This window comes from Hemicordylus capensis, chromosome 2, assembly GCF_027244095.1.
Source record: "Hemicordylus capensis ecotype Gifberg chromosome 2, rHemCap1.1.pri, whole genome shotgun sequence".
In the NCBI taxonomy this organism is placed as follows: Eukaryota; Metazoa; Chordata; class Lepidosauria; order Squamata; family Cordylidae; genus Hemicordylus; species Hemicordylus capensis.
Genome location: NC_069658.1, coordinates 321,994,614 through 322,018,354, shown reverse-complemented (window position 1 = coordinate 322,018,354; position 23,741 = coordinate 321,994,614). Strand labels below are relative to the sequence as shown.

Here is a 23,741-nt window from a genome sequence, read left to right as displayed (position 1 = left end):
GGCAAATGTAAAGTGATGCACATTGGGATCAAAAAACCCAACTTCAAGTATACGCTGATGGGATATGAGCTGTCGGTGAATGCCCAGGGGAGGGATTTTGGGGTCACGGTGGACAGCTCGTTGAAAGTGTCAACTCAACATGCAGCAGCTGTGAAAAAGGCCAATTCCATGCCAGGAATCATTAGGAAGAGGATTGAAAATAAAACAGCTAATATTATAATGCCCTTATACAAAACTATGGTGTGGCAACACCTGGAGTACTGTGTTCAATTCTGGTCACTACATCTCAAAAAGGACATTGTAGAACTGGAAAAGGTGCAGAAGAGGGCAACCAAGATGATCAGGGGCCTAGAGCACCTTTCTTATGAGGCAAGGCTACAACACCTGGGGCTATTTAGTTTAGAAAAAATGCGACTGCGGGGAGACATGATAGAGGTCTATAAAATCATGCATGGGGTGGAGAAAGTGGATAGAGAGAAATTCTTCTCCCTCTCACATAATACTAGAACCAGGGGTCATCCCATGAAATTGATTGCCAGGAAATCTAGGACCAACAAACGGAAGTACTTCTTCACACAACACATAATCAACTTGTGGAATTTTCTGCCATGAGATGTGGTGACAGCCAACAACCTGGATGGCTTTAAGAGGGGTGTGGATAACTTCATGGAGGAGAGGGCTATCAAAGGCTACTAGTTGGAGGGCTGTGTGCCACCTGCAGCCTCAAAGGCCAGATGCCTCTAAGTACCAGTTGCAGGAGAGTAACAGCAGGAGAGAGGGCATGCCCTCAACTCCTGCCTGTTGCTTCCAGCCACATCTGGTGGGCCACTGTGCGAAACAGGATGCTGGACTAGAGGGGCCTTGGGCCTGATCCAGCAGGGCTGTTCTTATGTTCTTAAAGTGGCTCAGGGCAGTTTACATTACTTCCATTGGCAGTAAGAGCAGCTCCGTTCTCAGGGTATAACTGCTGGGGGGGGGGCATTTCCATCCGGAACATGGCACAGGCTGAAAGGCTTTAAAAAATCTCTTCCCTTGCTGCTGTCTAATTCCTAATTCCCACCACCACCACCCCCGCACACAACTGCCATTTATAGGGAGGGAACAGAACTGCATGGCCAAACTATATGTTTAACATAATGAGGTTGTGTACAATATTTCTTTTCTTGGAGCTGGGGAGGGATGGAGGGAAGGCAGGATTGCTCCTGCCTACCTTCACATGATCTGTGCCAAAGCCCTGCTCACTGCACCTCACTTGCAGACGAGCGCCGGTGTGCAGGGGCGGCGCCACCATTATGCGAACGGGTTCAACGAACCTGGCCCGCCAATGAAAGGGGCCGCCAAAGCCTGCAGTCGGGTGTGGCTCAGGCTCCAGAGGAGCCATGAGCGAACTCCCCACTCCTACACCCAGGCTCTCGAGAACTCTGAGCAAACTCTCTGCTTGTTATTTCAGGCAGCGCTGGCTGCCTGATAGAATGTATTTCCCTTTCTCTCCCTCCAGAGAGGGAGAGAAAGGGAAATACATTCTATCAGGCAGCCAGCGCTGCCTGAGATGACAAGCTGAGAGCTTGCTCGGGCTCTCAGGAGCCCAGGCCACACCCCCTTTGTGTGGAGGGAGAGAAAGGGAAATATGTCCTATCAGGCATCCAGTGCTGCCTGAAATAACAAGTGCAGAGTTCGCTCAGGGCTCTTGAAAGCCCGGGCGTGCGAGGGGGAAGTTTGCTTGGGGCTCCTCCAGAGTCCAAGCCATACCCCCGTGCGCAAGATGTCATGTGCATGGGGCATAACTGAAGGGGGCCGCAGTGCCAGGCCGGACCCAGGCCGCCATATGGCTGGCCCCGCAACTGCTGCTGTGGCAAGCAGTGCAGCCCAAGGGAAGGACGCCCGGCTTGCCCACTGTGCGGCAAGCACAGTGCGTTGGGGAAATCTCCCGTGAGTCAAGCATTCTAGGTGCCCGACTCTATGTGCACGCAGACTGAGTGTATCCCGAGCACACACAAACACAGCCCCACCACCCGGCTAAAGGCTGGGGTAAAAAGTCGGGCTACCCGCGAGGGTAGTGCTGGAATCAGGCTCAGTCCCAGCACTCCATGAGCAGCCCAACCCAGCCTGGGATGCCCTTGCCTGGGTTGGGCTGCTCGTGAGAACAGCCTTTATATTAATTTGGTCTTCAGTGTCTTTGGTGACAGGAATACAAGAGAAGGAAAAGTTAAGCAGAACAGCGCATTCCATTCACAGCACAAATTGTCACGCAACAACAGGCCGAACTCTCATATCACCTTGTTCTTTAGAGTCTTGGCTTCCACCCCTTGTTGTCCTGAGATAACCAGAACATACCTGGTAGATTCTATTCAAGTACATAAGGACAGCGATTGTTATTTAAAAATCCTAATGTTCTGCTCTGTCAAAGCATTTTACTAGTAACAGAACTGTACTAATAGCAGCTAATCCTGAAAGATCTATTTGCTGCTATCTAGAACACTAAAGTGCTGCTTTACGCTCCAGAACATGTGTGAAAAAACATATTTTATTTTAATCATTTTAGAAGCCAAAACAAAATCAATGACAAATTCCTCCAAAACCGACTGTGTTTATGAGGTATGTCTAGTTCTGCTCTGAACCACTCCTATGCTTAATGGTGAAGCCTGGAATTAACACCTCATAAACTCAGGCCCTTAAGAAGAGAACCTGGGAAATAGTGTCACTGAAATATGGAAGGCCTTAAAAGAATGTTTAGCAAAAATATTACTTCTAAGAGCCAAGTTTTCACAGAATGAAAACTTCTCTTCAATTTATCAAAAGAAGACATTCTCATTAAAGTCACAGACTGATCTAAGTCTCCATGGAAGCTATAATGCAGACTCAGAGTTCCACTGTTAAGAAGGCCTGACCTCTGTCCATGTGCTGAAGGATATGTATACAGAGTATCCCCAGCACACTATCATCCTCACAGTATTCCCCCTGTTGGATCAAATTCCTTTTCTAAGCACACAAAAGCAGCTTGGAAATTAGTACCTGGGTCATCTTCAGCTTATTTTCCCATGTGTTGATCCTTTCTTCAAATGGCTTCTTAAATGGTGAGAAGGACATGCTTTGGGTCATGACAATGTGATCATCCAAAAGCTGAGAAGCTTCATCAGGGCTCTTCAAAATAAATGTTTCTGTTGCTTTGTAGGGAACAACATTGAAGAGGATGGATTCCCATTCATGTTCCATCTTATCCAAGGCCTAAGAAATGAGAAGCAACCATTTAACAAAATGATTATCCTAATGATTATTTAAGTGATTATTTAACAAAAGCAATAATCTCTGGCCATTTTTGCACACTTGCACTAACATTTACTGCCTAAAGGATGGCAATTTGTGAAAGGTTAAGAGGTAAAGATAATAGTAATAGTCTTGAGGCCAGCAAGAGAGAGAACAAAAATTTATGAAATACTTCTACTACTACTACCACCACCACCACTTTTAAAAAGAAATAGGAATTGTTTTCCACCATAGATATCCTAATGGGTGAAATGCATAAAAATAAGTGTGCCAGCTAATTTTTCCAAACAAGTTATCCAGTAACCTCTATCTCTCCCATTTCATTCCCAGTTTCATGCCAAATTAAGAACTGTCTAATTTAGAACATGTGTAGAAAGTCTGTCTACACATCCATCCCAATAACTAGGCAATGATTCTCCTATATTTAGCAGAGGGAGAGCAACTGGTCCTATTCAACCCCAACACAGCATTCACCCAGTGACTGTCACTGGTGTGTCTTCTGTGAGCCCTTTAGGGACAGAGAACCTGATGATGATGTCTAAACTACTTTGAAAACTTTTTGTGGAAAGCTGTATGTAATTTTTAAAGATTTATTTCATTTTTAAAATCTTTGTTATTCTCAGTTGGCCAGTGCTTTTGTTAAATATTTTCAAAAATACTGTAACTAGAGAAAATATTAACATTGGCCGATTTGAGGAACTGCCATAATAAAAGCACTCATCTACAGAAAGCATTATAGCAAAAAATTATGACACGGCAAGGAAGGTCTGATGGAATGGTCTCCTCACATTCTCAATGGAGTACTCCTTCCCAGCAATCTCTGCTACTTTGGCTATGCTCTCAATGTGATCCTGAAGCTTCATCTCCAAACAACGTGCAAATGTCAGATTGGCCTTGGGCTTCACATTGATTTTGATCTCCTCAGAAAGCAACTCCCAATGACGGTTCCGCATACCGGGGTTACGTAGGCCTTGAATCAGGGGTATGTATGGTTTGAACTCTTCAATTTTGCCCCGGATTTCCAAAGCCACCTCTTGGCATGCTTTACGGAACATGAAAAAAGTACCATCAGTCAAGAGTTCTAAGAAAGCCACTTTGGATACATACACAGAAAAGCACAAATCACAAATATTAGTCACAAAAACATAAAGCTAAGTACTATAACTGGGTATTCAGCACTAAGGAAATGCAACATTACATTACCCAATGGGAAATGTTGGGTTTTGCCCATGCTAGGACATATCTAAGTTTCTAATTTGCTGCTTTGAATCAAAATTAATTCATGCCTTTTTATACATATTTGTTGGAGAACAGTGATTTTTCTCCATTTTAAACTGCACAAGGCAGAAAACATCTACTTTTAAATGCTTAAAATTAGCAACTGTGATGTAACGCTCTGAAGCCTCTGGTGGCTCTTGCAGTAGAGGAGGAGTAACACCCCAACAATGCCTTTGACAAGATCAGAACATTATGATATAAGAAAATCCAAGTTTTTGAAGAATGGTTCCATTATACAAGTGTGTATTTTTAATCCTCCTGCTATGAATGATTCACTCACTCATACATATTCCCTCATCTCCTCCTCTGTTAAGGTTGATTCACTGCGGCATTTAGAACAGAATTCATTGTTTAGAACAAATCACGTCGAAAAAAGAATCAAGATTCCCCCCCCACCCGCCCCACACAGAATATATTACAGTGTAAATATAAAACAAGTGTGAAGGCAGTTTCAGAAGAGTTCATAATTCTTTTAAGATTTTTAGAAAAAGCATTCTCTATCTATCAATTCTTTTTTTCATTTTTGCTAGTTCTTTGCAGTTCTCTGAAACTGGTTTTTTACAGGTTTGTTGCTGTGTCACCAGAGTACACCAATTGACTTTGCATTTATAATAAGATAACCAAAGATTTCTTATATAAAGACATCAAAGTTTTCTACCTTGCCTTATTCCAAGTAATCAGTTCAAGGCCTGGCAGTTACCTGGAATATCCTTGAATTGTTTCACACACTTGTGCATTGTCTTAAAGGACTCGTTGACATTTTTCTCCAGCTGCTCTGCATCAATGGCAGTCAGAGGGTCATTCATCCAGCTGTCAGCCCAGCGAAGCCAGTCGGATGCTGTGGTCCAGAGATCATAGAATGGCTGAAAGTCCTTAACCATCCTGTTCAACTTATCATACTGAGAAAGCAAAAGAACATTGCTAACTGAGGGGCCTGTGTTCCTCTGAAAAGTAGCTCATATCCATAGCAGGCCTACTATCTTCTAAAGAATTTCCCCATGAATTAGCCTATTACTTTCTCATCCACTTCATTGTCTAAATAAATAGGCATGTAGCCTTGACACCAATTCACCACTGTTCTCTTTGATGTAAGGGATGGAGGTTCCCTGTTTCTAAGGCACAACATGTAACTAAAAGAGACCCAGGTGGCCACAATCATCCCAGAATTGCCACAGCCTGTAACATGGAATAGGAGGAACAGGATGGAGAGCAATGCAGGATAGCATCTTGCGGGCATGTGAACTGTAGGGGCTATATATGTGTACTGGATGCACATGCTTTCCCTTTTGAGAACCAATATATGAATGTATAACAGCTCTGAAATTATTCTAAATGATATTGCATGCATTATCACAGCAAAAAAAAAAAAGATAGAAAGTGCCAATACAATATTGGAAGTTATAGGCATAAGTCCTTATAATTGTGAAAGGGACTGAAGCAAAGATTCAGTATACAGTTGTCCCTTGCCAACCACGGGTTTGCCAATCGCAGATTTGAGTATCCGTGACTGGCTAACTGCCATCTCCTTAGCCAACCACGACTTGGCTATTCACGATTGGCACCATTTTAAAAAGTTTTGGCCATTTTTCAGCCAATTTATGGGGTCACGGAATAAATTCAAGGGCCAGAGGGTCACTTACGGGGGTCAGGGCCAATTTTGGGGCATTTGGGGGTCATTTCTGGTGTCACTGGGTCATTTCTGGGGGTCAGGGGATCTGTTCTGTGGGTCAGGGGACCTTTTCTGGTGGTCAGGGTCCTCCCCACTTTTGTGTGTGTTTTCAGGCATTTTGGCACTCACAATTCCGCTAACCCTCTGTTTCCCATTGAAGTCAATGACTTCCCTGCTGCAAATTTGCCAACTGCGAGGGTTTCCAGGAACTAAACCTTTGCGGTTGGCGAGGGACAACTGTATCTTTATGGTATTGAGACCAATACTAAGACCTGCTGCAACTCCAGATAAGAACAGGATGCACACTCTCTTTTGCAGGCAGACACACCCAGAGCAAGTGGTTAGCATCAGAGTGTTAGCATTCATGGCAATTAACCTCAAGGTATTAGCATCTATTTTTCAGTGGCTGGAGCTTTAGGGAGAAATAGGCCCCATTCGGACATATTGCCAAACCTCAGGTAAACATGCCAGAGGTTGGAGTTTGTGATCATCCAAATGCGTGAAGCTGCAGTTTTGTCACTCAACCGCAGCTTCGTTTTTGCTTCCAAACCTGAATTTGAACACTCTGTTTGTAGTGAGTTTCGCTGCTGAAACCTGAGGTTCGAAGGCACCACTGTGTCTTTCAAATTCTGTTGCCACTATAACCTGGGTTTTGTGCACGAGCTCCTCCCATAACCATAGAGAGGTTGGCTCAGAGTAGCCCAGAAATGTGTTAGTTCTAGGGCAGCCACATTTCTCACTGACTGCCTCTCAGAGCTGGTGTTCCGCCCTCTGCCATCTCCTTACTTCTCCTGCCGCTGCTTGTCAATAGGGATGCCACATCCCTAGAGTTCATGCATTGCAAGGGACAGAACCACACTGGAGCAAGCCCGCTTTCCCCTGCATGTTTTGGAACTCATATGCTCCTGAGCAAAAAAAAAGGTGGCCATTCAAGACAGAAACAGCAAGGGAGCTCTCCAACAATTCATCACTACAGTGCTTTGTGCACAAACACATTAAGCCCTGGTAACACAAATAACTGAACACATTTCTGACCACACATCTCAGTCGTCCTCAGTTCCCCTATCCTTCAATCATAAGAATGAGGGCTTGCATGTGGCTTTGTTTTCCTGCGGGAGGTTTCAGTTCCCCCCTCTATGTCCCACATCACTTGCTTTGTGTGTATGTGGTTGATGACCACACCCCTCCTACACACAGCTGGCTCTCCATGCACAAGGTATATGTCCACATCCCTCCTTCTTTTCCATCATGTGAAGAGACCAGGGTAGCACCCATGCCCTGCTCCTCTGTCTACTTGGGAAATTGCCACCAGTCATCAAGTCTCTCCACGACAGCTTCACATGATTGGCATTGGCATCACCATGGAAAGCAGCCAGACTGGGGATGAAAGCATGAAAATTTTTGCAAAGTTGTGGATGAAGGCAGAGACAGGGGTGTTCATGGACCTATGGACCTCTGACTGTATCCAGTTACAATTGCAGCCCCAGTTCAGGAATGAGACCACCTTTAACTGGATCTCTAGGCAGATGGTGCAGAGATGTTTCCAATTCACTGGGGCAGAGTACAAGGAAAGACTGCAGTTGCTGAAGAAGAAATTCAAGGAGGTGACCACCCACAATGAAATGTCAGGAGTGGAGCCACACTATGACCAACTGACATTAGTCCTCCTGGATCAGAGGGACATAATGTCCAGCTGGGAATGGACACCCCATTGCACAGAAGAGACAAAGGGCAAACCCAATGGCACTGCTGAGCAGCATGCCGGGAACAGCAGACTCCTTCCACAGGGAGCTATGTTGGCCACCGCCTATTCTGCCCATCCAGGTCGTCATGGCAGCCACAGCCATGGCACCTCATACAATTATGTCAATGTTACAGGCTCGGGGTGGCAAGCCAGTTACGCAGGCCTCCCCTTCCCATGGAGTACCCCATGAAGTTGCCAGCACTGAAGCTTCCTGGGAAGGCAGAGAATGCAGTGCACCTGTGCTTGTGCAGGTTGTGGATGTCCAGAGACAGACACTTCAGTCTGCACTGTACTCCATAGGCTCTGAGAAAGAAGAAGAGACACGAATTGAGGCCCTTGAACACCTAATGCCCACAAAATATGTGGAAGAGGACAGCCAAGGTCCTCTGCTAGAGCGGGAGTGCATGCAGAGTGTCCCACTCGGCACAAGCAGTTTCCTGGAGCAAGATCAGGAAATGCAGCAGTCAGAGGAACTGTTCTCACATTCCTTGACCGACTTATTCTCCGGGATGGGCAGTGAAAGAACATTTCTGGGTTTCCCACCTACACCTTTGCTAGCTGAAGGAGCTGGTGGTTCAGACAATGCTTCAGAAGAGCACCATCTCCAGGAAGAAGACTTACCTAATGAGTGCACCTGTCCTCCTGTGCTGAACAAGTTGAAGGGAGAAAAGCTCTTAAGCACAGCTATGTTCAAGCTGTAATCTTCATGGAACATAATATACAATTAGCACACCATCCATCTTAGCCACAAACTACTCTTGCATTCATCGCTACAATTTATTTATTTGTTTATTTGACATATTCACATCCCACCCAAAACGTACATCTCTGGGTGGCTCAACAGGTGCAATTATGTGCAAATGATAGACCTTGACACTACCTTGAGAAAGGCCTGGGCACACTTGGCCTGGCAGAAGTTGTTGAAATACAGCTCCCATCAGCACTGGGCAGGGCCTATAAGAGCGGGGTGCAGGGAGTACATCGTACCCGGGCCTGGGGTCCAAAAGGGGGCCCAGGAGCCAAAGTATTAACTGTAACCTATATTACACGTAATTGCAACAGTTCATAGCTTACATACTTTTAAAAGAAATGCAGTATGAGATTCAAGAAAGATTTCTCAATTTTTCAGATTGTAGCAACAAAAGAGGGGAAGAAACTGCTCAGTTGATAACTGATAAATTGAAAGAACATGCTGTTCTTCTCAATGATTGTAGAGCTTAAGCCTATGATAATGGGGCAAATATGGCTGGAAAATACAACGGCACAGAAGCAAAAATACAAGCTGCTCAACAGCCATTTTTTCACCTTGCGGTTGTCACACACTCAACTTATGTGGAAATGATGCTGCTGAACGCATACCTGAAGCAATAACCTTTTTCGGAACAATTCAAACTGTGTACCACCTGTTCTGTTCCAGTCCTAAGCGGTGGGAATTACCTCAAAACCGTATTGGTTGTTCTCTTCATGGAATGTCTGAAACAAGATGGTCAGTTCGTGTTGAATGTGTAAAGCCTTTTGCAGCTCACTTGTCTGGCATTAAATTGGCACTGGAAGACCTCCTAGAACTAAATTTGACAGCCAAAACAAGAAATGAAGTCCACAGAGTTTTATTATATGTGACATCTTTTGCCTGTGCGTTAATGTCAGCTGTGTGGTACAAAATATTAGCTGGCATAGATATTTGCAACAAGGTCATCCAACCTAGAGATGCCACATTAGATGTTAAAGTAGCAAACAAAGAAACTCTCCTCACAGATCTGACAAAACTTTGAAACAACTGGAAATGTATGTGGAAAGAAGCCAAATTGGTTGTGTCAAACCTGAAGATAGAAATAAAACTCTCCTGGAGATGTGGTGGAGTTAGGCGCTAGAGGGCAAGGCCGCATGATGACAGCACACCTGATGCTAACTTGGAGGAAATGAATGACACAGATGATATGCCAGAAGAGGCCTACTTCAGAAAGACTGTGTTTTATGTTTTGGTAGACAATGCATGATTAACTGTCCGCTTCAATGCTGTTAAGCAGAAAAATTTGATTTCTTGTGGAAATATCTCACCATGTCTGAAAGTGATGTAGAGAGAAAAGCTTTATCTTTATCAGAGCAATATCCTGCTGACCTTAACATTGATGATTTTGGAAAAGAAATGCAACTTTTACCCTCAGTACATAAAGCAAATTTTGTAAATGCACAAATTTGTAAATGCATTTTGTAAATGCACAACAGTTAAAGCCATTAGATCTGTTGAACTTTTTAAACAGAATACAGACTTGGTGACCTGTTTCCAAATGTTTGTGTTAGCTTAAGAATACTATTAACAATTCCAGCAACAGTAGCTTCTGCAGAGAGGTCATTTAGCAAACTCAAGCTGATTAAGAATTATTTAAGGTCTACAATGTCTCAGGAACATCTTGTAGATTTGGCCAGGCTAAGTATTGAATCAAACTTTGCCTGAACAATTAATTTTCATGCTGTGATTTGAAATTTTTCACCAAAAAAAAGGCGGGGGAAACTCTTTTTCTAAGTAAATACTAAGCCTATCTACCTTTTTAAAAAAACTTTTTACTAATAATTATGTCTTCTGATGATCTGATCTGCATTGCAATATAAAAGGATGTTTCAATGTGAACTCTTTGTCCTTATCTGTATTGTAGCATAAACAAAGATGTCCAAATCAAATGTGCTTTCTTCTCTCTGATCCTCTTTTCTTTTATTTTATTTATAGTATAGGAGCATAAGGCCTCAAATGCAGAAAATCAATAGAGTGCTCCATTCCATCCCTCTCTCATCTACTATACCCTTTTTGGCCTTACAGGCTACAGCTCATGGCATAAGACCGTAGTGGATAAAAATAGGATGACTAATGGAGAAGGGGGCCCGAAAGAAACTTTGTACCCCCTGATAAAATTCCTCTCAGAGGCCCTGGCCCTGGCAATAGGTTTTTGTACCTGGAGATGATAGGAGTTGTGCTCCAGCAATGTTAACAGAGCCCAGTTCATCTTAAGATCCAGGGAACAAATTTTAGAGCAGAAACCTTGAGTTTCAGAGTGATAATAAACATAAAAACCATTTGAAAAATGATTCCAGCTGCCACTAACAAATGGCATCTTTAGGATATATTTGGTTCACAGAAGTCATGTGAAGCAGAAGGAGGGAGTAGATGCAAACACTTTGACACTTAGAGATGCTTATCTATCCCTTAAGAATAATCATGACATCTATGGAGGCATTCCTCCAAACATGCTTAGTATGCTGCTTGCAAACCACCTTAAAACAAGTTCAAGCGATGGTTCTTTTCTACTCCTTTTTCACAATTCTCCCCCCAGGTTTGTCAGGCTATGACCCCACAGGGAAACCACTGCCACAGGAGGATGGGCCCACTCATCAGAGCCAGCGTGGTGTAGTGGTTAGAGTGCTGGACTAGGACCGGGGAGACCTGAGTTCAAATCCCCATTCGGCCATGATACTAGCTGGGTGACTCTGGGCCAGTCACTTCTCTCTCAGCCTAACCTACTTCACAGGATTGTTGTGAAAGAGAAACTTAAGTATGTAGTACACTGCTCTGGGCTCCTTGGAGGAAGAGCGGGATATAAATGTAATAATAATAATAATAATCCTGCAGCTCCAGAAAAAGGGCCTGCAGCCAGAAGGCCACTGTCCAATGTGGAGCGTACAACACAACTGAGGAGCAGGAGGCATGTGAATCGCTTGTAGCTTGCAAGGGACCTTGTGGCCTAGAATGTGGAGAGTTTGCAAGCGACATGCACCCTCCTCCAAGAACTGGACCACAATGAAGACCAGAGGTGGGCAGATGACAGGAGGAATTTCCTGGCAGTCTCCGAGCACACACTGCAGGAAGTGGTCAGGGCCATGAAGTGCCTCGATGCCGCAACAGAGAGGGGATTTGAACACTACACAGCCTACTTCCATAGGATGGCTGAATCAATTACACAATTGGCCAAGCAGGCAGCAGCTCATTCTCCCCACCAGCAACTGTACCAGCCACAGGTGCTCATGCAGGCACCTTACATGGCAGCACAGCTGGGATTGGCCAAAACCACCCAACCTTGGCTCCTCTGCAGCTTCTCCAGGCACCATTCATGAATCTACAGGCAGGGCAAAGGCCCTCTGGGCTCATATACCAGCAGCCAATACAGCATCCCCCCACACCCAGGTTCCAGAGCTGCAGCACCTACCACCCCAAACCCAGAGCATGGCAGCAAAAGGAGGACACATGTGTCATACATAGCATGCTGTGGCCACCCATACATCCCCCAGGAAAAACCTCACTTTGCAGAAAGGCAAGGGTGCACACCCACACTCCTGCCTAGGTTGCAGGAAGGGGAAAGGACAATGTTGGTGGCAAACATCCATCTGATTGTTCCTCAACCTTGGATGAGGATTAAGGCACACATGTGGAGGAGCAGTTTCTGAAGAAAACGCTTACTCCAAGTTCTTTGCGCCACAACTTAGAGTTCCGTTGTTTATGCACGAATGTATTTCTGTTCTTCAAGCCATTGTTGTGTGTGGTTGTTCACTCAAGTGTTTAAGTGAGTGACTGTTTTCATTAAAAGGTCCAAGAATGCTTTTACTGGGCATTTCAGTTTCCATGCAGAAATTGTTGTTTTTTCAAGCACCCCTATGGCTGGGAGCTCTGCTGCGGAGATGCAAAATTTTGGTTTTTTACATATTTTTAATCAGTAAAAACTATTTTTAAATAGTACACTGCCTGTGGTTTTCCTTACAGAACATGAGGGTGGGGTGCTACTGTTTTATCATATGCAAAAAGTGCACCTGCTGCACTAGGTAAGAGGCTTTACTTGCAACTTGGTTCCTGGTGTAGTTTTTGTTGCATCCAAAGGGTAGAGATTGCCCAAGTGTTCTAACAGGATATGTCCCCATGGGGGGGGGGCATACAAAAGGGGTCAAGTGGCTGGGTGCTGCAACCTCCTGCTTCCCCCCATGAATTGGGGTGGGGTTTCTGCCTCCCAAATAAAGGATAAATTTGCCTAGAGCTTCAAAACTTACTTCCCATTTGGGGGTTGGGGGGGACATCCCAGAGAGAGAAACTGGGCAAGTTTTGTGATTGGTCAATTACCCATTGGGGTGGGGGTGGACAGCGCTGTGCAAAGAGGAGAAACTTCAAGGATGCTGCAACCACCTGGGACCCCATGGGCTATGGGATGTGGTGTGCAGTTTATGCCCCAATCAAAGGGGATAAACTGGGGGAGTGCTGCAACTGGTTAATTACCCATTGTGGGAGGTGTGGTGGTATCCAGCATCCAAAGTGGAGAAACTGGGTAATGGTTGAAACTGCTCACTCCCCCCATTGTGTGTGGTGGGGTGGCAGCATGCAGAGAGGATAAACTTGCCAAGAGCTACAAGTGTTTGCTTCCCCGTGGGGAGCAGCTGTGCCCCACACAAAGAGAGAGAAAATCTGCAAGTTTCCCAAATGCTTTTTTACTGGGGGGGGGGCGGCCATCCCCCATAAAAAGAGGATGAACTTGTTAGCTGCTGCGACTATGAACTTCCCCATTAGGCTTGCTGCCTGCGTGTTCTACCTCATCTAAAGGGGAGAAACCAGACAGGCACCTGCTTGCACTTCTGCTTGCTTTAGGTATGTCACTTTCTGACACACCTAAAGGGGAGAGACTTGTACACTGTGGAAGCAGCAAGATGCTATGGCACTTTCTTCAGAAGGTGCTCCCTTAATGCACACCATCTGCCCCAAGGTTACGAGCACAGCAGGGCATTGGGAGGTTTAGTAAACAACTTTCCCAAGGCGTGGCATTAGGGTCACCTCCATGGAGGGTATGCCATGGATTCCTAACTTCTAATGTGAATAGGCTCCTTCTTCTGTGCTCACAACTGTACAAAGAACTGGAAATCCATCTACACACACACCTGAACAAAGAACTTTCTTCAGCTCCTTGTGTCTTCTGCGGGAACACCGCCGATCTGCTATTCAAGGAACTCACAGAGCTTACACAGCCACCCACCCCCTCCTTCACAGCAGGAGAGGCGACAGGCAGGGGACATGCACACTATAAAGTCTAAGAGGTGGTGATAGGCAACATCCACTTCCTTTTCGCCCAGTGCAGCAGATTTGAGCAATGGCAGGCAGAGCACCCAGCATCGCAGTGCATACTGCCATGGACATGGTCCTGGAAAGCATGGAGGAAGCCAGGATGAGACTGAGGCAGAGGTGGGCAATACTGTAAATTCCCAGAAGCTTTGGGAGTGCAGGGGCAGCCTGTGAGGAAGCAGCGAGAAAGCTTCCATGAGGATGCAGTGCTGCCAACATCAGATGGAACAAATTGCTTGCATGCTCAAGAGCTGCAAAGAAGTTCTGAGAGCTGCAATCTCACCCTTGGTGCACCTTCTACAGAAAGACTTGTCTGCAGACAGGAGGTGGGCATTGCCAAGACATGACAACATCTGGCAGTCCATGGAAGATGTGTCACAGTGGGATGACCAGCGGTTCATGGGAGGCTTCAGAATGTCCAGACAGATCTTAGGGTTCTTTGGAAGTGAAATGGAGCCAATTCTTCACCGGCAAGACAACACCCTGCACCGTGCCATGCCAGTGCATGAGCGGCTGTCCATCACACTGTACAAGTTGGCCTCTTAACATGAACGATCTGAAACTCAGCAACCTGTTAGCGGTAGGCATCTCCATGGCATGTGAAATTTTCCGTGAAGTTGTTCTCCTGCTGAATGAGCTGCTCCTAGAGGATTTGGGTGGGCAACCCCCAGGAAGTGATGGCAGGGTTCCAGGATAAGGATTTTCCAGTCCTTCTGGGGTTCATTGACAGCACACACATTGAAATCTTGGTCCCCCCAGCTGCCATGACAAGTACTACAACCAGAAACACTAATAGAACATGACCCTGCAAGCTCCACAGAGCATTTCATGGACGTATACACAAGGGTATCTGGAAGAAGCCATGACAGAGCTATCTGATGCAGGTCGCTCCTCCTGACCAAAGGTCATGGTCACATGGCTTCACCAGGCTCCACATTTCTGGGCATGTAATAGCTCCAAGAAACACCAATTGCAATTAATTTGCATGAGATCCACCCTAGGCTCCAGGAGCAGCTGCACGGATATGACACGGCATTAATTTTTCTGGTGGTGGACCACCCCTTCTCCCAGCACCCAGCCACTAACCCACTGCCCCCTCGCCCCAATTTCTCAGTTGCTGTTCTGCATCTCTCCTGCAAGATGCCATTGCCATCTGGAAGTGCCTCTTGCCATCCTGGGGTATCAGTACTTGTTCTTCTGCATGACCATGTAGCCTAGGAATTCTTGCAAAGGCAGTGGTGCAAGTAATGTGAGGAAAGGGTTAAAATGTCTTTGCCCTGCCGAAGGCGGGCAATCAATGCCAAAGAGGCATGATCACACTGAGTATGCCCTCTCTAACATCACGTTTTACTGATGTGCTGATGCCTGCCCACAGTCTGGTGATGCGAGCAGAACGGAACTTGCCAGGATACATCCTGGGTGGACGAGGAAGAGGGAAGGGGTCTTCTGACCATCAGCCAGAGGTTGCTAAAACGCAATCATCTGTGGCATGATTCTTGACTTCACATATTAAAAACAGGTTGCTTACCTGTAACGGCAATTGAAAAGGAACTGGGATAAATGGTGCCTAGCCACCTTAAATAACAATCACGCTGAGCACATGAGCCAGAATGTGGGCACCATGAGGAGCTATACCATTCCACCCATGAAGGTCCCGTGCAGATGCAGAACCCTATACTTATGGATGGCCAATGAAGCTCGAGCCAGATTGACAGATTTGTCTACCCATGGTTTGACACTACGTCCAAATGGGGCCATGCATACTGGCCATACTGTTTTCCTTTAGGTCCAACATGGTCAGAAAATTCGGGAAAGTAATGTGGTAAAATTGTAAAGAAAAATTGTGGCAATAGCTGGTGACATTTTTGTTGTCACTAGCTTACAGAGGCTTAAAATGGGAACTGGAAGTGCAAAGAAGCTGGAAACTTACATTAGTCACTGGTGTGCCAAAAATTCGCTCTCTGTTGTTGTAGAGTAGTGCCATTTGCTGGGAGTCCTTCAAATGCTTCCTGATCCTTCTTGCTTCATTAGCTATCTCATGGGCCCGAGTAATATCTGAGTGTGCAGAAAACCCAGCCACAGCAATCTATGGAAAAACAAACAAACCTGGAATGGCATGTAGGCAGATAGACCCTACAATATAGAAAGATGTTAAATAAAATAAAAATAAATAAATATGACATACACATGGATTTGGTAGAATATGTTTGAGTTATTTTAGCTTAAAATCCTTTTTCATGGTGATAGATCCTCAGCAGAATTGCACAGTTGCAGTAATCATAGTGTTTAAATTGTTATTAACACAGATCTCTACCATGCAAGGTGGAATTTTCCCCTCTCTCTTGCTCACAGTGAAGCCAGTCAGCTAATGGGGATAATGTCCAACTTGATGCACAATGCAAAGCTGGTATTCAACAATTAGCTGGAGCTGCTGCATATGTAAATGTCAGCCACAACACGGTTGCTCAAGAGTACTGTTGTGCAACTACTTAAAACAGTGTGTGTGCATTTGCACAAGGGAACTACCATTGCTTACAATATAAGTTCCATTGCACAAATGCATGCATGCTGTTTTAAGTAGTTACACACCTGTACTCTCGCACAACATTGCCAGGCCTGATGTTCTCACACACAGCAGCACTGGCATAATATATATGTTCAGTGCTTCTACTCCAAAAAAGCATTGTGCTTGTGAATCATATTGGTCAATCACCTGACTCAGAAGTAGTTAACAGCAGCAATAGGTCTCTTGTCCCAGGACTCCTGAAATATAACTTACAAGGGGGTAAAGGTGGATCTCACAGAAATGTTAATGAGAAAGGCAGGGTTTTGTTGTTGTTGTTTTACTGGATGTAGGAGCTAGTTTAATATTGCTAAGGAACTAGGACTCGCTTGCATGCTTTCTGTTACACCAGCTCAACTTATATATTTCTAAATGGACAGATTGTTACAAAGGCATCATATATATGTTCAGTGCTTCTTCTCCAAAAGAAACTTCAAAGGCTGCCTAAACTTCCTACTGCATAGGGAAGGGGATGTTGTTTTAAAAAAAGTTTAATCTAGCTTTCACAGTTGTGGAAATAACCTTGGAAGCATGATTGCCTCAAAACTCACAGAAACCAGAAGATAATCTAAACATGCAGCAATCTTACTTTAGTAATTGAAACATTACTTCAAGGAGCAGAACCAAGGGTTTTAGTCACTATTTCATATAAAATGCAGCTTTTTACACTTTACACAGTGCCCAGTGTGGCAGGAATAATTAAATTATTGAACAAGAAATGCCACATATTATAGAGAGCCAAAGATCTATGGTTCATATGGTGCAAAAGTGTAGGAGATTCCTGAAGCAAAGTTCTCTCAAAATCAACATCAATATCCTTGCTTTTATTGTTGAAAATGTTACGTGTGTGTGTGTGTGTGTGTGTGTGTGTGAGAGAGAGAGAGAGAGAGAGAGAGATTACACTGTTATAGTGTGCTAAACTAGCACTGTACTGTTTTCCTATAGAAAAGTAACACCTATTTAAATAAACACACTTCTTGGAAGCATTTGAAGTAATACTATTCCCAAGCTTACACTGGAAATTGCATAAATGATGATGGACAAATGCAGTGATTATTAAACAGGACTTGACTTCCATTATGTTCAAGTGAAGATCATGCACAACAGGGGCCAGATCAATCTATGTCCTATGCATAGCAATGTGCCTGCACAGTCTTTTGCAAGCAAGAGAGAGGCTAATTCAGGAGCTAGCTCAGCAATAAGGGAACTGGTGGGGAAGTAAACAGCAAGGAATTAAATCATCCTGTGTTAATAATGAATAAATCAAATATGAAAAGGTGCTGTGACCCTCTGGTATATTACACAATTCCAGGTGTTAAAAATAGTTTACTCCTATTTGAGATTACATAGCTATTGACAACTTCTTATTTATAAGGCTAGAGCAGAAAAAGGACCCTGGTGCCAGATATCAGTACCTGAAGGCCATCCAGTCGTTCCAGGAAATTGGTTTGATCCATGAGCTGAATTTTGCGGAACCTTTCCTCATCTTCCACATGCTGCTGCCGAATCAGTTCAATCTGTGTGGTGATCTTCTGAGGCCAATTGCTTGCAGCCCATCTGAGGATGCAAAGAGTAACATACAATTGCCTCATGTGGATATGAGAAGCAAAGTAATGCTAAAGGTTTTCTATATTTGTCTACCTCCTCACTGCCTCTTTTCCTGTAGCCTACCTATAACACCACCAGCAGCAGTCAGAGGCTATATCACTGGCACATTCCAAAATGCATACCCAAACGTGCACTTCGAGTTCAAATGAGGCTGCATAAGAGGGCATGGGGAGCTGTTTATTCTCCCCCAGGCTACAGTAAAGTATATTTTATGTTAAAGTTATTAACAGCATGGTCCTATCCTATGCATGTTTATGCAGAAACAGACAGTTTTCAATGGTGCTTATTCCCTAGAATGTTTGTTTAGGATTGTAGTCTAGCAATTCAGTTCAATTCCTTTATTATGATTATGGACCAGAACAATTTACAAACAGAAGCCCAACCAAAAAAGGGGCGGGGAGAGAAAAAGAAAGAAAGGAAAGGAAAAGAACAACACCCTACACAACCTGCAGGTTACGTAGATACAGTATTTAAGCATAAAGATCAATTAACAATGATTCTTAATGAACTCATGGCGGATTTTACTGGCTATTAAACAGAACTTAGCCACAATATAAGATCCCAGGTCATTCTGGTCAGTTAAAAGATAATCAAGATAAAATGCATCTGTACAACCTGGATGGCAGCTATTAAAAGGGGTTATATATTTACGCTGTAGATCTTGGTAAAATTGACAATAAAGGAGCACAGGAGCCGTTGTTTCAATATCTCCCTATTTGCAGGGACAAGTACATTCTTTGCAGGGGATTTTTTGATATCTCCCTTCCAGGACTGCTGATTGCAAGGCATTGCATCATGCCTGTTCATGCTCTGAGATATTTTGGCACGGTTATCTGGTTTCGGTATCTGGCATGGTTGAAACTCAGAACTTGGTTGCCCAAATGGACACCAACAGGAATAGAGAGCTGATCAATTTGATGCTCCATATCCTATATTCTTTGTCTGAGTCTGACCCTGGCATTTTCATACCCCAGGGTTATCAATGCAAAAGGGGAGAAACCGTAATGATGCAGCCCTTCCTCCAGCTCTCTTTTCCACCTGGAGTGATAGATATCCTTTAGCACAAGTGGAGCTAAAGTGGAGCTGGAAAGTGAAGCTGGAAAACCAGATTCAGCCAGAATTCGAAGATATTAATCCATGCTCTGGCCTCTACTTTAAGCAATCCTGCTTCCAGAAGAAGGACAGCACTGGGCACTGTAGTCTATCACTGTAGTCTATCAGACTTTGGGCCAGGTCTTAGGGGAATTTATATTTTGAGCTGGGGGTAATTGACATGATATGTTAGGGTTTAACAATTAGAAAATGTTGCTTACACACAGCCATAAGGACTCTCTAAGCACATTTCTCTGCCAAGCACATTTTCCCAAGTCCCCATGAGGTGTAGCCCATCTCCTGACATTAATCCTTCATTAAGGTAAATTAGATCATGGTCCCAGAAACCAAATCTCTCTCATTGACACTAGGCCTGTGCAATTTTGAAAACCGGGAATTCCAATGTCAGAATTCCCACCCACCCCCACCTGGAGGCATTAGAGCATGGAGCAAGTGCCCAAGGTAGCCCACTGGTGGTGGTGGTGGGGCTTTAACTGGCCATCCAGCATAGGTGCTAGGGTGGCTAGGCAGCACAGAGAAGTTTGGGAGTTTGGGTGGGGGCACAGACAGGGAATGATGAACCTCTCTCTGGGAAGCCTGAACAGGCTTCTGGGGATTGTAGTTCTGTGAGAACTTCTGCACGGAACTACAATCCCCAGAAGCCTGTGCATCCTCCCAATAGCCGTGCAAGTTTCTCAGGGAGAAGCTCATCACACCCTGCCCCCCTCCAACTTCACTGCGCCGCCCAGCTCCCACTGCCCCAATGCTGAGCAGCCAGTTAAAAGGCCCCCGCCACCTGTGAGCTATCCGGGGCACTTGCCCCACACTCTAATGCCTACCGGTGTGTGTAGGGGGGGGGGTTGGGAATTCTGACATAGGAATTCCCAGTTTTTCAAATTACACAGGCCTAGTTGACACTATCTGCATAATCAGTCATTCACCTGAAGCATTCTTCTCACTCTTTGCAGCTTCTGCCTTTTATCGAAAAAACTGAACATCACCTGATTCCCAAGGTCCTTTTCCTTTCTTCCCAGAGTTTCATAGCCAGCTGTGATACACTCACAGCTCTGCCTGGCATTCATTCCCATGAGGATGAGCAGGAAGGAATTATGATCAGTGTGCTTGGTAAGTCTTGGCAACTTGTCTGTCACATCCTGGATTCATGCACTCATGAGACAGCACACTTCACAAGCTAACAGATCTGGTCAGCACACAGCCACTTCCTTATCTCTCAGCAGGGAGTCACCAACCACCGCCACTCTTCTCCTCCACTTTCTGCAGGTGGACATGAAGTCTCCTTTGTCTTTAAAACCATAAGGAGGGTCCTCCCTCCCACCTAATATGGCCTGCTTTTGCTGTCCTTCATCAAGGTACTAGAAACCACTCCTACTAGAAAATACTGAAAGCAATTCCAATGTTTCAGAGTGCCTTTTGATTCTCCTGCTCGTCACTCCCTTCCATGCAGTTTCTCCCCTCTTACAGATAAACAGGTTTCTTACCTGTAACTATTGATCTGGAAGTGATTTGTTGTATTCATTCGAAAAAATGGGTTCCGCGCCTGTACAGGAACCTCTCGGCCCGATTATGTAGCTCCTCGCACTCGCCCATAAGAACATAAGAACAGCCCTGCTGGATCAGGCCCATGGCCCATCTAGTCCAGCATCCTGTTTCACACAGTGGCCCACCAGATGCCGCCGGAAGTCAGAGGCAGGAGTTGAGGGCATGCCCTCCCTCCTGCTGTCACTCCCCTACCGGCTGCTTGTGCCTTGCTTGTGTTTATATGCGGTGGTTGGGCATCTGTTAGTCAGTTTCATGTAGACCACCAGCTAGTGACAATCTGTGGACTGTCTCTGATTTTCTGTTTCTTAGATTTTCCTTATGTAGCAGGCGTCTAATGCTGCGGGGTTGTTTTGGGAGGGTCTAATGATACAACGGATCACTTCCAGAGCAATAATTACAGGTAAGCAACTTGTTTATCTGGATCATGATCCGATGGATCATTAGAAAAAAAGGATGATTAGCCAGCTTTCCTTTATGGTGGTGGGAGCAGCAGATGTTCAGCTATGGCAACACCCTCTTTAAAACATTTCTCCCAAACTCAGCCTGCCTAGCCATGCACAAGTCCAGCCAACAACCTGGTTGGCTTTAAGAGGGGTTTGGATAACGTCATGGAGGAGAAGTCTATCAATAGCTACTAGTCAGAGGGCTATAGGCCACCTCCAGCCTCAAAGGCAGGATGCTTTTGAGTACCAGTTGCAGGGGAGTAACAGCAGGAGAGAGGGCATGCCCTCAACTCCTGCCTCTGGCTTCCAGCGGCATCTGGTGGGCCACTGTGCAAAACGGGATGCTGGACTAGATGGGCCTTGGTTCTGATCCAGCAGGGCTGTTCTTATGTTCTAAGTCTATGGCGTAGTGTCTGATAAATGGCTGCTGAGAGGACCAAGTGGCTGCTCTGCAGATGTCCTCCATTTTTATTCCTGACAAATGGGCAGCCGAGGTCACGTAAGCTCTCATTGAATGTGCATGAACAGACTTTGGCGGAAGCACCTCTTGACATTTATAGGCCAGAAGGATTAGTTCCACTAGCCAATGATCTATGCACTGTCTCTATATGGGGAGACCCTTATTCTTCCCCTTGTATGCAACGAATAACCTTTTAGTCTTTCTAATTGTTTTTGTTCTTTGCAGATAATACAGGAGTGGTCTGCGCACATCCAGGGAATGAAGTGCCCTTTTCAAAGACGTCTGAGGTTCCTGGAAAAAGGTAGGTAAGATGATTTCCTGATTGGTGTGAAAATCTGTGGGAACCTTTGGTCAGAAATGAGTCCAGTCTCATGACTACCTTATGAAGGTAGAACTGAGTATATGGCTTATCCATGCATAAGGCTGTTAATTCGCTCACATGTTTTGCTGTGGTGATTGCCACTAAGAAAGCCACCTTGAGTGTCAGGATATGCACAGTTGCTGAGTGTAGTGGTTCAAATGGTTTTTCAGTAATGGCTGATATTACCAATGACAAACTCCACTGCTCTATGAGCCGTTTTATCGGCAGATATAGATTATTCAAGCCTTTTAAGAATCTTTCTTGAATCTGGATGTGAAAATACAGTCGTGCCATCCCAGCCGGAGTGCTTGGCTGAGATGGCTGCTAGATGTACCCTTAGAGAAACGTTCGCCAAACCCTTTACCTTTAATGATGTTAAGTATAGCAGTACCTGCTTGGCAGTGGCACGGAAAGGGCGGAAATTGTGTTCCCTAGCCTGGGCCTTGAAGGGTTTCCATTTGCTGAGATAATTTTGCCTCGTCAAGCAGCATCTAGTATTGAGCAATATGCATTTTAGAATCCTATTTTCCAGGCTGTCATCTGCAGTATCTGCACATCCGGATGGAGGACTCGTCCTTCCTTCCTGTCGTAGGTCGGGCACCAGTGGGAACCTGTGGTAATTGCCCTGTGCAAGCCGTAGCAGTGGAGCAAAAGCAGAGTTGTTGTGGCCACCAAGGTGCTAACAGGCTGCAGGTTGCTCTGTCTCTCATTATCTACGCTAATACCCGGCTAATTAACGGCTGTAGCAGGTGAAGCTAGAGGAGACCCATGCTCCACTTGTGCTGGAACACATCGCCCAGTGAACCCCTGCCCATGATAGGGTGAGAGCAGAATTTGGAGGATTTTTTGTTGGCAGCCGTGGCAAAGAAGTCCACTTCCGGATTGCCCCACCAATTTTATGGAGGTAAGTGGCCCTGATCTCCCATTCGTGTTGCTGGTTGTAGAAGCTGGTCCGACTGAAACTGTCGGCCAACAGATTGTGCGTTCCCTTGAAGTGTATGGCCACTGGGTATATTGTGTGGGCAATGCACCAGTCCCATATCCTCATGGCCAGGCTGCACAGCGATGGTGAGACCATGCCCCCCTGTTTGTTAAGGTGGGCTATTGCTGTTGTGTTGTCTATCTGGACTTGTGTCACAGAACTACTGAGCATGGGTTCAAACGCCCTCACTGCTAGGAATACTGCTAGATGTTCCAAATAATTTATGTGTTGTTGGGCTTCCTTGTCTGTCCACTTACCCTGGATGCGATGAGTTCCACAATGTGCACCCCAATCTGCCAGGGACGCATCCATGGTCACCCAACAAGCTAGTGTTAGTGGTGTAAATGGAACCCCCTGTAGGAGATTGTCCTCTTTTACCCACCAGTGTAGTGGATTTAACACTTGTTTTGGAATGCATAAACATAGCCTTTGTCTGACTACATTGGGCCAGAAGTGCCTGAGGTGCTTGCAGACGCATACGCAGTCACATGTAGTGCACTGTCAAGTTGCAGGATGCCATCAAGCCCATTAACTGTTGTATTTTCTCTGCTCTTCGTGTCAGGTTGTCCATAAAGTGTTGGACAAGAGTCTTGATGTGGTGAAAACGGTCTGGTGGCCAATATGCCCTCTTC

The 23,741-nt window shown here is 45.2% G+C and overlaps 1 protein-coding gene across 2 annotated transcripts in view; it reads right to left on the bottom strand.

The window, feature by feature from the left end:
• The window catches only part of DNAH1 (dynein axonemal heavy chain 1), a 280,454-nt gene that overhangs the window by 161,872 nt on the left and 94,841 nt on the right, over positions 1–23,741 (bottom strand). For both annotated transcript variants that reach the window (XM_053298325.1, XM_053298327.1), the window contains 5 exons: positions 18,019–18,160; positions 15,971–16,126; positions 5,243–5,441; positions 4,053–4,306; positions 3,013–3,225 (listed from right to left, as the gene is read on the bottom strand). In XM_053298325.1, coding sequence (XP_053154300.1) covers positions 3,013–3,225; positions 4,053–4,306; positions 5,243–5,441; positions 15,971–16,126; positions 18,019–18,160 — 964 coding nt within the window. The remainder of the gene's footprint in view (positions 1–3,012; positions 3,226–4,052; positions 4,307–5,242; positions 5,442–15,970; positions 16,127–18,018; positions 18,161–23,741) is intronic.